The sequence below is a fragment of the Pteropus medius genome, unplaced genomic scaffold, assembly GCF_902729225.1.
Source record: "Pteropus medius unplaced genomic scaffold, Ma_sr-lr_union100, whole genome shotgun sequence".
Taxonomy (NCBI): Eukaryota; Metazoa; Chordata; class Mammalia; order Chiroptera; family Pteropodidae; genus Pteropus; species Pteropus medius.
This window is the reverse complement of record NW_024343733.1, coordinates 6925195-6937463: the sequence shown is the minus strand read 5'-3', so window position 1 is coordinate 6937463 and position 12269 is coordinate 6925195. Positions and strand designations below refer to the sequence as shown.

Genomic DNA, 12269 nt, shown 5'->3' with positions numbered 1-12269 from the left:
AATAGAAAAACAAAATTAATGTCTACTGGCATTCTACGTCTTCCCAAATAACAATAATGGACATGGATGTTTGACCTTTTAACAACACTTTCTCTATATTCCAGAATATGTGCATAATTTGGGATCTGTCCGTTTTAGGCACAGTAGATCACCAGAAATGATAAAAATGCAAAGGTAAGAGGAATCCAGGCACAAGCAGGACCTTCTTGAGAATAGTAAAACCCATCTTTAGCAGAATGGCCTACCTAACAAATTGAGGCTGTATCAAAAACCAAAAGGACAAGGGCCGTCTTTATAGCCACCAACTATATCGGAAGGTAGGCCTCAGGCCTCAGAGAGAGAGAGAAGGAGGGAGAGAGAGATTACAAGGAAACTTCAGTCTCATGGATCATGAACTCTAAAATGTTGGGAGGTCTTCCAAGCTGATTCTGGAGTCTTGGGAAATCAATATACAAGAACATCAGCGTTTTAAATGTTTAATAGCACAATGCTTGGCACACAGTGGACCAATGTAAATATTTCAAGAGGGAGGAAAGAAAGCAAGGAGGGAGGCAGGGAGGGAAGGGTAACGGAAAAGAAGAGGGAAAAAGATGATCTAACTTTCTCTTTGACCTTAAAGAGAGATCAAAGTAAAATACAAGTTAAAAAGAAATACACACGAATTTTTACCATTTCTAAAGGGGCAAAGTTTAACTGAAACTTAGCAGCAGCAACAAAGTAATAAAATATTTATGCGAACATGGAGTTGAGTCCCGAAAATCCATCTCACCCTTCTTTTTTGAGTAGCAGCAATGCAATTTGGAGAACTGACCTCATTCCAGGAGTGAGCCTATTCAACTAATGGTAACAGGGACTGCTTCAGGGAATGGCAGGTGACCCAATTCTGGCCAATGAGATATACTAAAAGGTTCTTAAAGGTCTCAAAGTTCCTGCTTTCTCTCAGAGTGTAATTAAAAGCTGGCTTGCTCAGCCCTTCCCTCCCCTCCCATCCTCTCGCCCAGAGGCCCTGGATGACAGTGAGTATGCACAGCCCAAGTTGCTACAGGCAGGCAAGTGTCCTACAGCCAGGAGTGGAACCAGCTGGAAGCATTCTAACTGATGTGTTAGTATAATTGAACACTTGAACCTTATAGGCATAGAACATACATATTTTTCCTTGCACTCAGGGAACATTATATGAAATTACCTCTGCCTTTCCGAGCTGTGCTTTCTTCTACCCAATATACTTTCGGAAGACCTTTAAGAAGTCGAAGAAGGTAAGGAACCACAGAATCTTTGTGCTACAAAAAAAAAAAAAAATTGTATTTAATATGTGACTGGTAGCATTTTAGCACAGATTAAGGTCAAAGCAAAGCATACCCACATCCTAATCACCTTAAAGGTGGCTCAAATGGCGTTGCACCCTTCCTGTTTCCTAGCAGCCTACACCACAAGTGCCTAAGGGAAGGGCTAAAACCTGCCCTTCTGGAGCTGAGTGTATGGCCTAACTTGGCGTCCTCTGGGGCCTGGGCTCCCATGGGGGCCTCTCCAGAAGAAGGTGTGTATGTGCATACACACTCGAAGCTGCCTTCACTGAGAGGTGTTCAGAGAGGCCCCAAACCCTTCAGTGGGCCTCTGAATCTTCCAGACTAGAAAGCAGCTCACAGCCACAAGCTTCTAAACTTAGTGATAGCTTCTGTTGTTAATAGCCCTTGTTTGGTTAATATACTGTTTCATGTTTCCTTTGGCTCCTCTCGAATTGAACATTAGACTTTATAGACATCATTAGTCAATAAAAAAATTACTTTCTTCTAGTTTCCCAACTAGCCAACAACACATAACTTCATAACCTTCCATGATTTGCTCTATTGGTTGTTTCCCATTTATAGATGCTCTGGTAAAAATGAGGTAAGTGTCCTCCAGAAAAGAGGGATACAATTTGATATTCTGAAACACTAAAACAGCATGTGGTAGTTTTGAAAACATGGCTGTAATTATTGTGACACTGAAAGGTGGAGTCGAATTCACCTACCCTGAAAGATGGGCTGCCTTAGTGACTTGCTTCTAGTGTATCTATAGAATAGTACACACGAGACTGCCTTCCCAGGCTCGGTTAGAGAAGGTAGTGCAACTTCCACCTGGCTCTTTCTCAGGACACTCATCTTTGGAATTCAGACACTATGGTGTGACACAGCGACATAGCTCAGGCCACAGGGAGAGGCCATATACATAGAGTGCGCTGGCTGAGAGCCCCAGCTAAGGTCCCAGACAACAACCAGGATCACCTCCTAGACATGGTATAAATAAGCCTTTAGGTGATTCCAGCCCTTTAGGTGATTCCAGCCCTCAGCCTTCCAGCCATGCCAGGTGACACCTAATGGAGAAAAAAGTGACTCTTCTGAGTGCTGTCTAAATTGCAGGTTCATGAGAAAAAAAAATTGTTATATTAAGCTACTAATTTTGGGGATAGTATGTTACATGCCACAATTGATATCCAAACACATAGAGAACTTTCATCAGTGAAAACAAAACAATTTCTCCTCTAAAGGATGAAAAGCAGCTGGATATGACATCTGTCCAGGATCCTAGTGTACTAACAGGTACAAGACTCCAAAGGGCCTGCACAGCACAGTCTCCTGCAAAGGAAGTAGCCCTGGTACTCTTTCCTGTATAAACCATTACGGCTTTTGTAGCATGTTGCAAGTAAACTACCTCTGCTACTCTAGCCATAGCTGCTGCTAGGGCAATCCACCGACTGGACATAAAGGAGGCCAATGCCACAGCCCATCCTGGATGGAGGCAAGAAACATAAACAACAGGGAGATAAAGAGAAAGCTGATCCCTACGGTCCAGGGGCCTGGAAAAGCATGCTGGTCTTCTCTTCTGGGGTCCATGAGGCTGGCAGTCGTCCCCAGAATCACAAGCAGACTATATGGCTTGAGGGATGTCAGTTGCCACCCTGTGCCCCACCAAATCCTTAATTAGAACCTGAGTTACACCAAAGGTAATTTGTATTCATCTCTTCCTTGCCACCTTAAAAAGCCTAATATAAGTATTAAGGACTTACAGGTAAATCTATGTTTGTCAAAGATATTTTCAAGTAACACATATTTGAACAGCAGTAGTTTCTTATACAGATTGTTTTGAAAAATTCTTTTCCTCTTTATTTTTTAATATTTAAATTTACATAGGACTTGGAGAATAAAAAAGTAGAAATGATTTTCTTTCTTTTCATATTTGTAAATAAATAAGAAAACTAAAATGCAGGTGATGCATCTAGTTTTGGTTTTTCACATGGCCTTGGTCAGACAACCTATTTAATTTTTTTAATACTGCTCTAAAATTAAAATGCGTATTTTTTTTCAAATGTATAAACAGTCTGTCGAAAAGTAAAATTTCCAGGACATGCAAGCTAACATTTCTGGATAAATAAAAATTTAAATATTTAACATCTTTACTTTCCTAACGGTATAATTAAGCTTCGAATTAAAAAATGATTCTTGATAATGATAAAAATAAACAGATAAATAAGACTGTATATGCAGTGATTAATCATTAGCTTCAATTAGCCTTGATAAATACTAAAAAAACAACAGCCATACCATTTTCTAGTGGAGCTACAACACTGGTTTTCAAATCGCCTTTAAAAGGCACATTAACACATACTCTAAAACTTAATTTATAACTATCATAGTTTTGAAAAAGATGGCATTATATCAAAATTATCTCAAATAATACTGTCCTTGAGTTCTGGGCAAGATGGAGGAATAGGTAAATGCTGTGCTTACCTCATCTCACGATCACACCAAAATTACAACTACAGAACAATCATCATTGAGAATCGCCCGAAGTCTACCTCAACAGAAGTCCAATAACTAAGGATACAAAGGGAGCCAAGTCCAGACTGGTAGGAGGGGCGGAGACACAAAAGGGGCTGGCCCCACACCCACATTTGGCAGCTGAAAATCAGGAGGGTTATCTCAGCTGTGGAGGTCCCTCCAGAGGGCGAAGGATCCCAGCCCAGAGCACTAGTGCCAGGAAGAGAAGTCCCTACAACTTCTGGCTGTGAAAACCAGTGGAGATTGTGGCTGAATGAGACAGAGGGCTGCTGGAGTCCCAGGCACTCCTCTTAAAGGGCCCACTTGCACAGACTTACTCGCTGATGGAATCACTTGCTCTGAGCTCCAGCTCTGGGGCAACAGCAAGAAAGGTACCAGGAACATGTGGAGAGGAAATGAATTGTCTGGCTTCGGGGAGAGGGCTGGAGGGGCAGCTCTGTCCCAGACAGAAGTGCTGGCAGAAACCACTGTTCCTTTGTTGAGCCCCTCTTTTACCCAGCATGCAGACACAGGCAGGCGCCATACCTGAGTCTTCACCAATTTAACTAATACCATTCACCCTGCCCTGGTGATTCCCTGAGATCCCACCCTACCCAACTTTTGGGCCCATCCAAGCCACTTCCAGTGGCTTTTCCACATAAACAGTTTGTCCTAGTTCATGCTATGGACTTTCCTAAAATCTCTAAGGTTCACAAATTCCAAATAAGCTGCACCTGGCCTCAGCATGCCCCATACCTCTTGCTAAGCAGCCCCAAGTCCAGCACTAGCAACAGCAGGCCTCGGTTCACAGTTTAGACTCTCTCAGGTACCTCCAAGCCCAGCATGAGTGGTAATCATTCTCAGATTACTTTGCAGCTTATACCAAGTGGTCCCAGGGCAGGGCACTGGCAGTGGCTGACTTTGGCTTGCAACAGAGCCCCTCCCAAGGGGCCCTAGAACACACCTGGTGGCAAGCTTCAGATCACACCAGAGCACTGCCCAACCACCTTCACAAAAGACACACTCAAAGAGCAGACAAGGCAGGGACCAAGGCCCTGCTAAAGCAAATCGTGCTCCATAGGATCAGCCCCAGCACAACAGCTCCTCCACTGTAGTCACGACCAGTCCTCACAACCAATTAGTCTGAGGGTTAATCCCTCCCACCGACATGCAAACAGCAACCAAGACTCAACTACTACAAGAGGGTACACATGACCCACAGAGGGGACACACCTAGAGCACCTGGCTCAGGTGACCAGGGAGACTGAGCCACTGGGCCCCACAGGACATCTACTACATAAGGCCACTCTGCTAAGACCAGGAGACATAGCAGCTCTATCTAATACATAGAAACAAACACAGGAAGGCAGCCAAAATGAGAAGACAAAGAAACGTCCCAAATGAAAGATCAGAACAAAGCTCCAGAAAAATAACTAAATAAAATGGAGACAAGTAATCTACCAGATGCGAAGTTCAAAACACTGGTTATAAGGAAGCTCAATGATCTCAGTGAGAACGTCAACAAAGAGATAGGAAATGTAAAAAAGAACCAGTCATAAATAAAGAATGCAACAACTGAAATAAAGAATACATTGGAGATAACTGACAGTAAATTACATGAAAGATAGAAGTGAATCAGTGATTTGGAAGATAAAGTAGTAGAAAACACCCAATCAGAACAACAAGAAGAAAGAATCCCCCAAAATGAGGTTAGTTTAAGTATACCAACATTCACATTATAGGGTACCAGAAGAGAGAGCGAAAGGAATTGAAAACCTATTTGAAGAAAAATGACAGAAAACTTCCCTAACCTAGTGAAAAAAATAGACATACAAGCCCAGGAAGGGCAGAGAGTCCCAAACAAGATGAACCCAAAGAGGCTCACACCAAGACCCATCATAATTAAAATGCCAAAGATTAAAGACAAAGAGAGAATATTAAAAGTAGCAAGAGCAAAGCATCTAGTTACCTACAAAAGAGCTCCCCTAAGACTGTCAGTTGGTTTCTCAAGAGAAACTGCAAGCCAGAAGAGATTGGCATGAAATATTCAAAGTGATGAAAAGCAATGACCTACAATCACAATTACTCTACTCTTTACAATTGAAGGACAGAAAAAGAGCTTCCCAGACAAGAAAAAGCTAGGGTCCATCACCACCAAACCAGTATTTTAAGAAATGTTAAAGGAACTTCTCTAAGGAGAAAAAAAATCAAAAATATGAATAATAAAATGGCAATAACTACACATTTAGCAACCATTAGTTTAAATGTAAATAAATTACATGCTCCAATCAAAAGACACAGGGTGGCTGAATGGATAAGAAAACAAGAACTTTATATGCTGCCTACAAGAGACTGACTTCAGATCGCCAAGACACACACAGACTGAAAGTAAAGGAGTAGAAAAAGATATTTCATGAAAATGGAAACAAACAGACAAAAAAGCTGGGATAGCAATACTTATAACAGACAAAATAGATTTTAAAACAAAGACTATAACCAGAGACATAGAAGGACCCAGTAATGCCACTTCTGGGTATTTATCTGAAAAAAACCCAAAACACTACTTTGAAGGGACATGTGCATCCATATGTTCATTGCAGCATTATTTACAAGACATGGAGGCAACCTGGATGTCTACTAATGGATGAATGGATAAAGAAGAGGTGGTACATATATACAGTGGAAGATTACTCAGTCATAAAAAAGAATGCAATCTTGCCATCTGCAACAACATGGATGGACCTAGCAGGTATTGTGCTGTGTGGAGTAAGTCAGACTGAGAAAGACATATGTCATATGATTTCACTTATGCATGGAATCTAGAGCACATGATAAACAAAACAGAAACAAGCTCATAGATACAGAAAGCATTTCAATGGTTGCCAGAATGGGTGAAAAGTGTGAGAGTGGGTGAAGAGGGGAGGGGATGAAGAAGTACAAAACTGGTCATTACAAAAGTCGTAGGGATGCAGAATATAGCATGGGGAATATGGTCAGTAGTATTGTAATAACTATGTATGGTGTCAGATGGATACTGGATTTACCAGGGTGATCACTTTGTAACTTATATAAATGTCTAATCACTGTGTTATACACCTGAAACTAACATAATATTGTATGTCAACAGTGATTGAAAAAATAAAACTTTAAGAAAATACTGTCCTTTTGGAAGGAAAAAAAAAAGTTACTATAATTCTGACTGATGAGCATTTTACCTGAGATTGAAAATCAAGTTTACTCTAGAGGGCACACAGTTACTTCACAAAGCATTTTACTAACTTTCTGGCAAAAAAAAAAAACCAACAAAAAACAAAAAACCCACAGCTTTATTTTTTTAACAACATAACTTATTCATACAGTCCAAAAATCAAAATCTCCTAAGAAGTGTAAAGGAAAAAGTCTCATTCCCACCTGTTCCGCCTACCCTGTCTTACCCACTGCTAACCACTTTTATTAGGAATTTGTATGCATTCTTCTAGTACTTTAGATAAACTTAAGAAGGAACAAATTTAAGTTCTAATTATACCCCATTTTTACACTGTAGAAACACTTTTAATTTAGTCAAGACTTACCTGAAGATCAGACTCAATGAGAAAAATGCCCAACGCAATCACTGCATCTCTCCGTCTTTCATCTAATTGGAAGATCCCATGGAAATCTACGGGGCACATACAAAGCAGCTTTTGGACCTAGAAAATGAGACAACAAAAAACAGCACCTACATTTAATTTAACTAATAAATTTAATTAAAATTATCAACCCACATTCAAAATAAACCAGCACCGTAGAAGAGCAATGAGTCTATATAACCAGTAAGTCATTTTTTCCAATTAAAAGATCATAAAAAAGACATCTTCAGCTTCTGAAATAATTCTACACATATCCCTCGAACACACTCTGAGGAACCTGGGCAGCAGGTAATAATGATGTATACACAGGCAGTAAAAGCGCAATGGCTAATGCCCGCACTTGGTGTCAGGACAGTCCGCAGTCCCCAATTTCCAGTGGTGCCTATAAGCCAGTTACCCAAACCTACCTACTAGCATAATGCCTCCTTAGGGCTCTTTAAAAATCAAATGTATGTAAAGCACTTAAAACTGTGTACAGCACATAGTAAGTGCTCAATAAACAATATTTATTATTACTGAATATGCCGTAATAGTGGCTAGCAGAAGGCAAGCAGGCATATAAATCAGAAACTTAATGAATAAATGGAAAAACTAAGATTATCTTCAAAATTAACGAACAGTAAATATCTGTCATAAAGGAACAAAAAATCTGGATTTAGTATGAATAGGAAAACAGGTGATGTCGGTTTTAAAAATCTCCGCCACAAGCTCTTGAACAGAGCATTTCGACATACCAGGAGGTCCTAACCTTGCTGTTTGGCTGTGGACCCAATGAGAAGTCACTCGCTGACATTCATATGGTCCTGGTGGAATGTTTTAACAGCTAAGGAAAGTGTAGTGCTTGACATTTGCCCTGAAAATGAGTCAATCAATTATCACTGTAATTTTAAAAAAGAAAATAACTGAAAATCTGAAACAATCTATTTAACTTTGGGAGACTAAATGATTCAACCACTTGATGAAATATTAGGCTGAATCATATGAAATAGCTGATATTCAATGATTTTCAACCTACAAAAACAATGCTTTTGCAAAGTTTAACCTAATATTACAAACATTAAAAATAGTGTTTTTGCCCTAAATGTTCTATAAAGTCATGAATGATCTAAATTACCATATTCAGAAAAAATACTGGAAGAAAATATATCAAAATGTATATCTGAAAGGCAGGATGATCAGTGGTTTTATGTTTCTTCTTTGTACTTTATTTATATTTTTCAAAGCATGTTCTAGGGGAAAATATTATTTATGTAATAAGAAAAAACATCCAGTAAGTGAAAATAAAAAATCTATATATATGGGGGAGGGGAAATACATGCTTTTTTAAATTAAATGCTTAGGCAAAAGAACATGAAGTAGTAACAAGAGAGGACAGAAATGCTAAATTCCCACTTTTCTTCATTGTTCCTCCACAAGGAGAATGCGCTTTACAATCAGAGGGGAAATAAAATACAGAGCTGCAGACTAACCACAATAAAGTGCTCATTTCAGAGGCTCCAGACACTTTCACCAGAGAATCGCATATCTTGACAGAAAAAGTCTCTCAAGAAACATCACTGTAAACAAAAGACCGAAAGATGATGGATTTCTATCAGAATGAGTCAATGAGATGCAAAGAATGTTGATTAATGAATCAAAATGGAATCAGAGGAAAGAGTCTGAGGCCCTGTTAAAGTCCATGTATTTGGCCCTGTACTATGCAATACTTAATCAACACCCTTCTGGAACACACAGACAACACATGGTGCCTCAGACTTGGAAGATGAACCTTAGGTGCTAGAAGACAGAATAGAGTTACTCAGAAACTCATCAAAACTGGCACAATCTCATTATTAAATATGGACAAGATGAAACCATACAAAAAGGTAACTCATCAGTATTCCCACATGCCACACACACGATGCTTAAAATTTTAATTATCTTTGCTTGCAGTCCCTTTCTAAGTCCCTAGAGACTGTTTTTGGGGCAGGGTAAAGATCATGTTTTGTTTTTCTGTTGTATATAAAAAAGTCTAATCTTGACAATTTTTAAAGGTGTGAAATGTACATGGACTTTGGAGTTAGAACCAGAGTCACATCCTGGTTCTGGCATGGCCACTTGGGTGACATGCTGATTTTTAGTTTCCCCATCTACACAGCAGTCCCCGCATGGAGCTAGATGAGATAATGTGCCTGATACAAAGGCACAGTCATTAACTGGACTCAGAACTCACTTCACAGTACAGGATAAACACTGTCCATGCTACTGCTCTTCAATAATATCCTTCAAATGGTTTATATAAGGGTCAGTCTAGATGACATGCCTTTAACTCATTCATGTACTATTTACTGATAGTGTAAAGACCTTTTTCTTTGTTCTTTTACATTGAAAACTCACCATTGTTAAGTATTTCTCCTTTCTTTGAAATGTACACAAATCCTTTTGAAGACCAGACTGGCTATTTGTAAGCTTTATGACCTAGGAATGCCTTTTACAAGGACCTGGAAGCCATCTCTTTGGAATGTAAATCAAGGGACACAGCACCCCTATCTCCCAGTTTCTAAGGGAAGGCAGGAGCCTAACTTCAGCATGTTCCTGATTCCAAGTTGCAAAACACCCTCCTGCCAAAAAAGATAGGAGGAGTTTGTTTTTCCTCTGATTAAAGCCAATTGGCTAACACAGACGGTCACATCCTCTTTCCTGAGGGGACTAATTAAGTTTTACCTTGAAAACATAATGTGTATGTGACAGGTTGTATCTGCTTGGTTATATAAAAGGGTGAGATTTCTTTCTGTTTTTGCAATCTCTTAGCGGGCTGCCTGTGATGCATATCACACTGTGGTTAATGCTTATTCGATAACACAAGTGTTTTCTTTCTCTTCTGCCTTTGTGGAGAGGATTTCTGGATTGGGAGATTTTATTTTTAATTCTATTTCTTCAACAATAGTGCCTGCAGGACTACTTTCAATGGGGTGATCAAGGATGTTCTCTTTAAGAAGGTGCCCATTAAACTAGGTTCAATTAAGAAGGAACCAGCCAGGAAAATCAGGAAAGAGCATAATAGCAGAGCCCACTGGGGCAGCAGCACGGTGGGAAAGGGAATGCAGGGATGCCCAGAAGTCCAAGCGCAGGCAGAGACAACCCCACAGAACTCCACAGGCCAGGTTGGGAGCCTAGACTGTACTGTAATAACAATGGGAAGCCAGAGCCCCTAGGGCGCACACACAGAAGCCTTAATGACTCAAGTTTAGAAGTGAGGTGCTGCATAAAGAATGGATTTTGAAGAACAAGGGGAAAAGCAAGTAGTTCAGACAGAGTTGGTAATGACCACAAAATGAGAAGAGATAGAAATAGACCAGCTCAGGATATGTTTCAAAGGAATAGTTTCAGGACTTGATGATGGGCAGCATGTGGAAGTGAGGGAAAGATTATTTTAATTGCCTCTTTGCCACACTAGAAAGTATCCACATAGACAGACATGCAGCATGTGAGGTCTAGGAAACATTCCATACAAGGAGTGGTTAAAGGAATGTTTAGCCTGAAGACAATCAGGTTATAAACACAATTTACCTATTTGAAGGGCTCCGATAACATCATCAACAGCAGGAGTTACCCTACCTTTAATGTTACAGTTACTAGTGCATTTCTCTGTCTCCCCACTAACCTGTAAGCTTCTTGAGGGCAAAAATCATCACATATCTTTGAATCCCCATCTCCTCCACTGCAAACATGAATGATAACAGCCACCCTCGCTCTCCTCCAGGCTGCAGGCCTTCCCGTCTATTCTTACTTTTTGCCCAGACTTCACTCTCACTGTTGTGGCCAGTTCTCTTGCCAATCCAGACCCTCCCCTATTTGGAGGACTGCTGCCAGCCCATCCCAGCACTTGCCCCAGAGGGTAGAGGCAAACCCCAAGATTCCCCCTTAATGGCAAGTGTAAGAACTGGATTTCTCCTCACAGTGTAGGTGTTCTGAGCTAGGCTGGGTTTTCCGTTTGCTAGTCCTGTTGTTTCTTAAGTACTACACTAATAGAATAGGTACTAGCAATATCCCAGGATAAGAATTCAGCATCATGAACATTTCTAAATCCTACTGCCCATACAGCTGTCACCATACTCAGTAGAGATATCTGAAGGCAGCAATTTTTACCATCCTTGCCTCCTCTGGACTGTCTGGGCACCCTTAACTCAAATGCCCAGAGGGGCTCTAAGGGACTCCAAGCTACTATGACTTCAGACCTTCCTTTCCCACCTCCACTCAATTAAAAATATTTAAACAGAAATCATTTGTGACCATTTAGAAATTACTCTAAAAGGAGTTTTAAAATGTGAAGGACAGATACCAAAAAGAACTATTAAACAACTTAGAGATCTACATAATGATTCAAGGATGCATGAACTACATTGGTGTGGGAGGCAGAATAAAGGTTCCACAAAGATGTCTGTGTTCTAATCCCCAGAATCTGTGAATATGTTACCTTACATAGCAAAAGGAACTCTACAGATGTCATTAGGTTAAGGACTTTGAAATGGAGAGATTATCTCGAATTACTTGAGTGGGCCCAGTGTAATCACAAAGGTCCTTAATAGGAGAGGTAGAAGAAGAGGTCAGAGTGATGTGCCATGAGGGTTTGGCCCCATGTCGCTGGCTTTGAAAATGAAGGAAAGGGCCATGAACCAGGAGTGTGGGGGACTTGAGAAGCTATAAAAGACAAATGGGATGGGTTCTCCCTTAAAGTGTCCAGAAAGGTACACAGCCCTGACATCACCATGACTTTAGTCCCGTGAGACTAGTGTTGGGCTTCTAATCTACAGACCAAAAAACAATAAATTTGTGTTGTCCTAAGCCACTAAATTTGTGCTAA

The 12269-nt window shown here is 40.3% G+C and overlaps 1 protein-coding gene across 2 annotated transcripts in view; it reads right to left on the bottom strand.

Moving 5' to 3' along the window:
• The window catches only part of PI4KA (phosphatidylinositol 4-kinase alpha), a 135093-nt gene that overhangs the window by 110382 nt on the left and 12442 nt on the right, over positions 1–12269 (bottom strand). For both annotated transcript variants that reach the window (XR_005654002.1, XM_039868416.1), the window contains exons 2-3: positions 7370–7486; positions 1187–1280 (exon numbers count right to left, since the gene is read on the bottom strand). Coding sequence is in view for 1 of the 2 variants with exons in the window: in XM_039868416.1 (XP_039724350.1) it covers positions 1187–1280; positions 7370–7486 (211 nt within the window). In the remaining variant the exon portion in view is untranslated. The remainder of the gene's footprint in view (positions 1–1186; positions 1281–7369; positions 7487–12269) is intronic.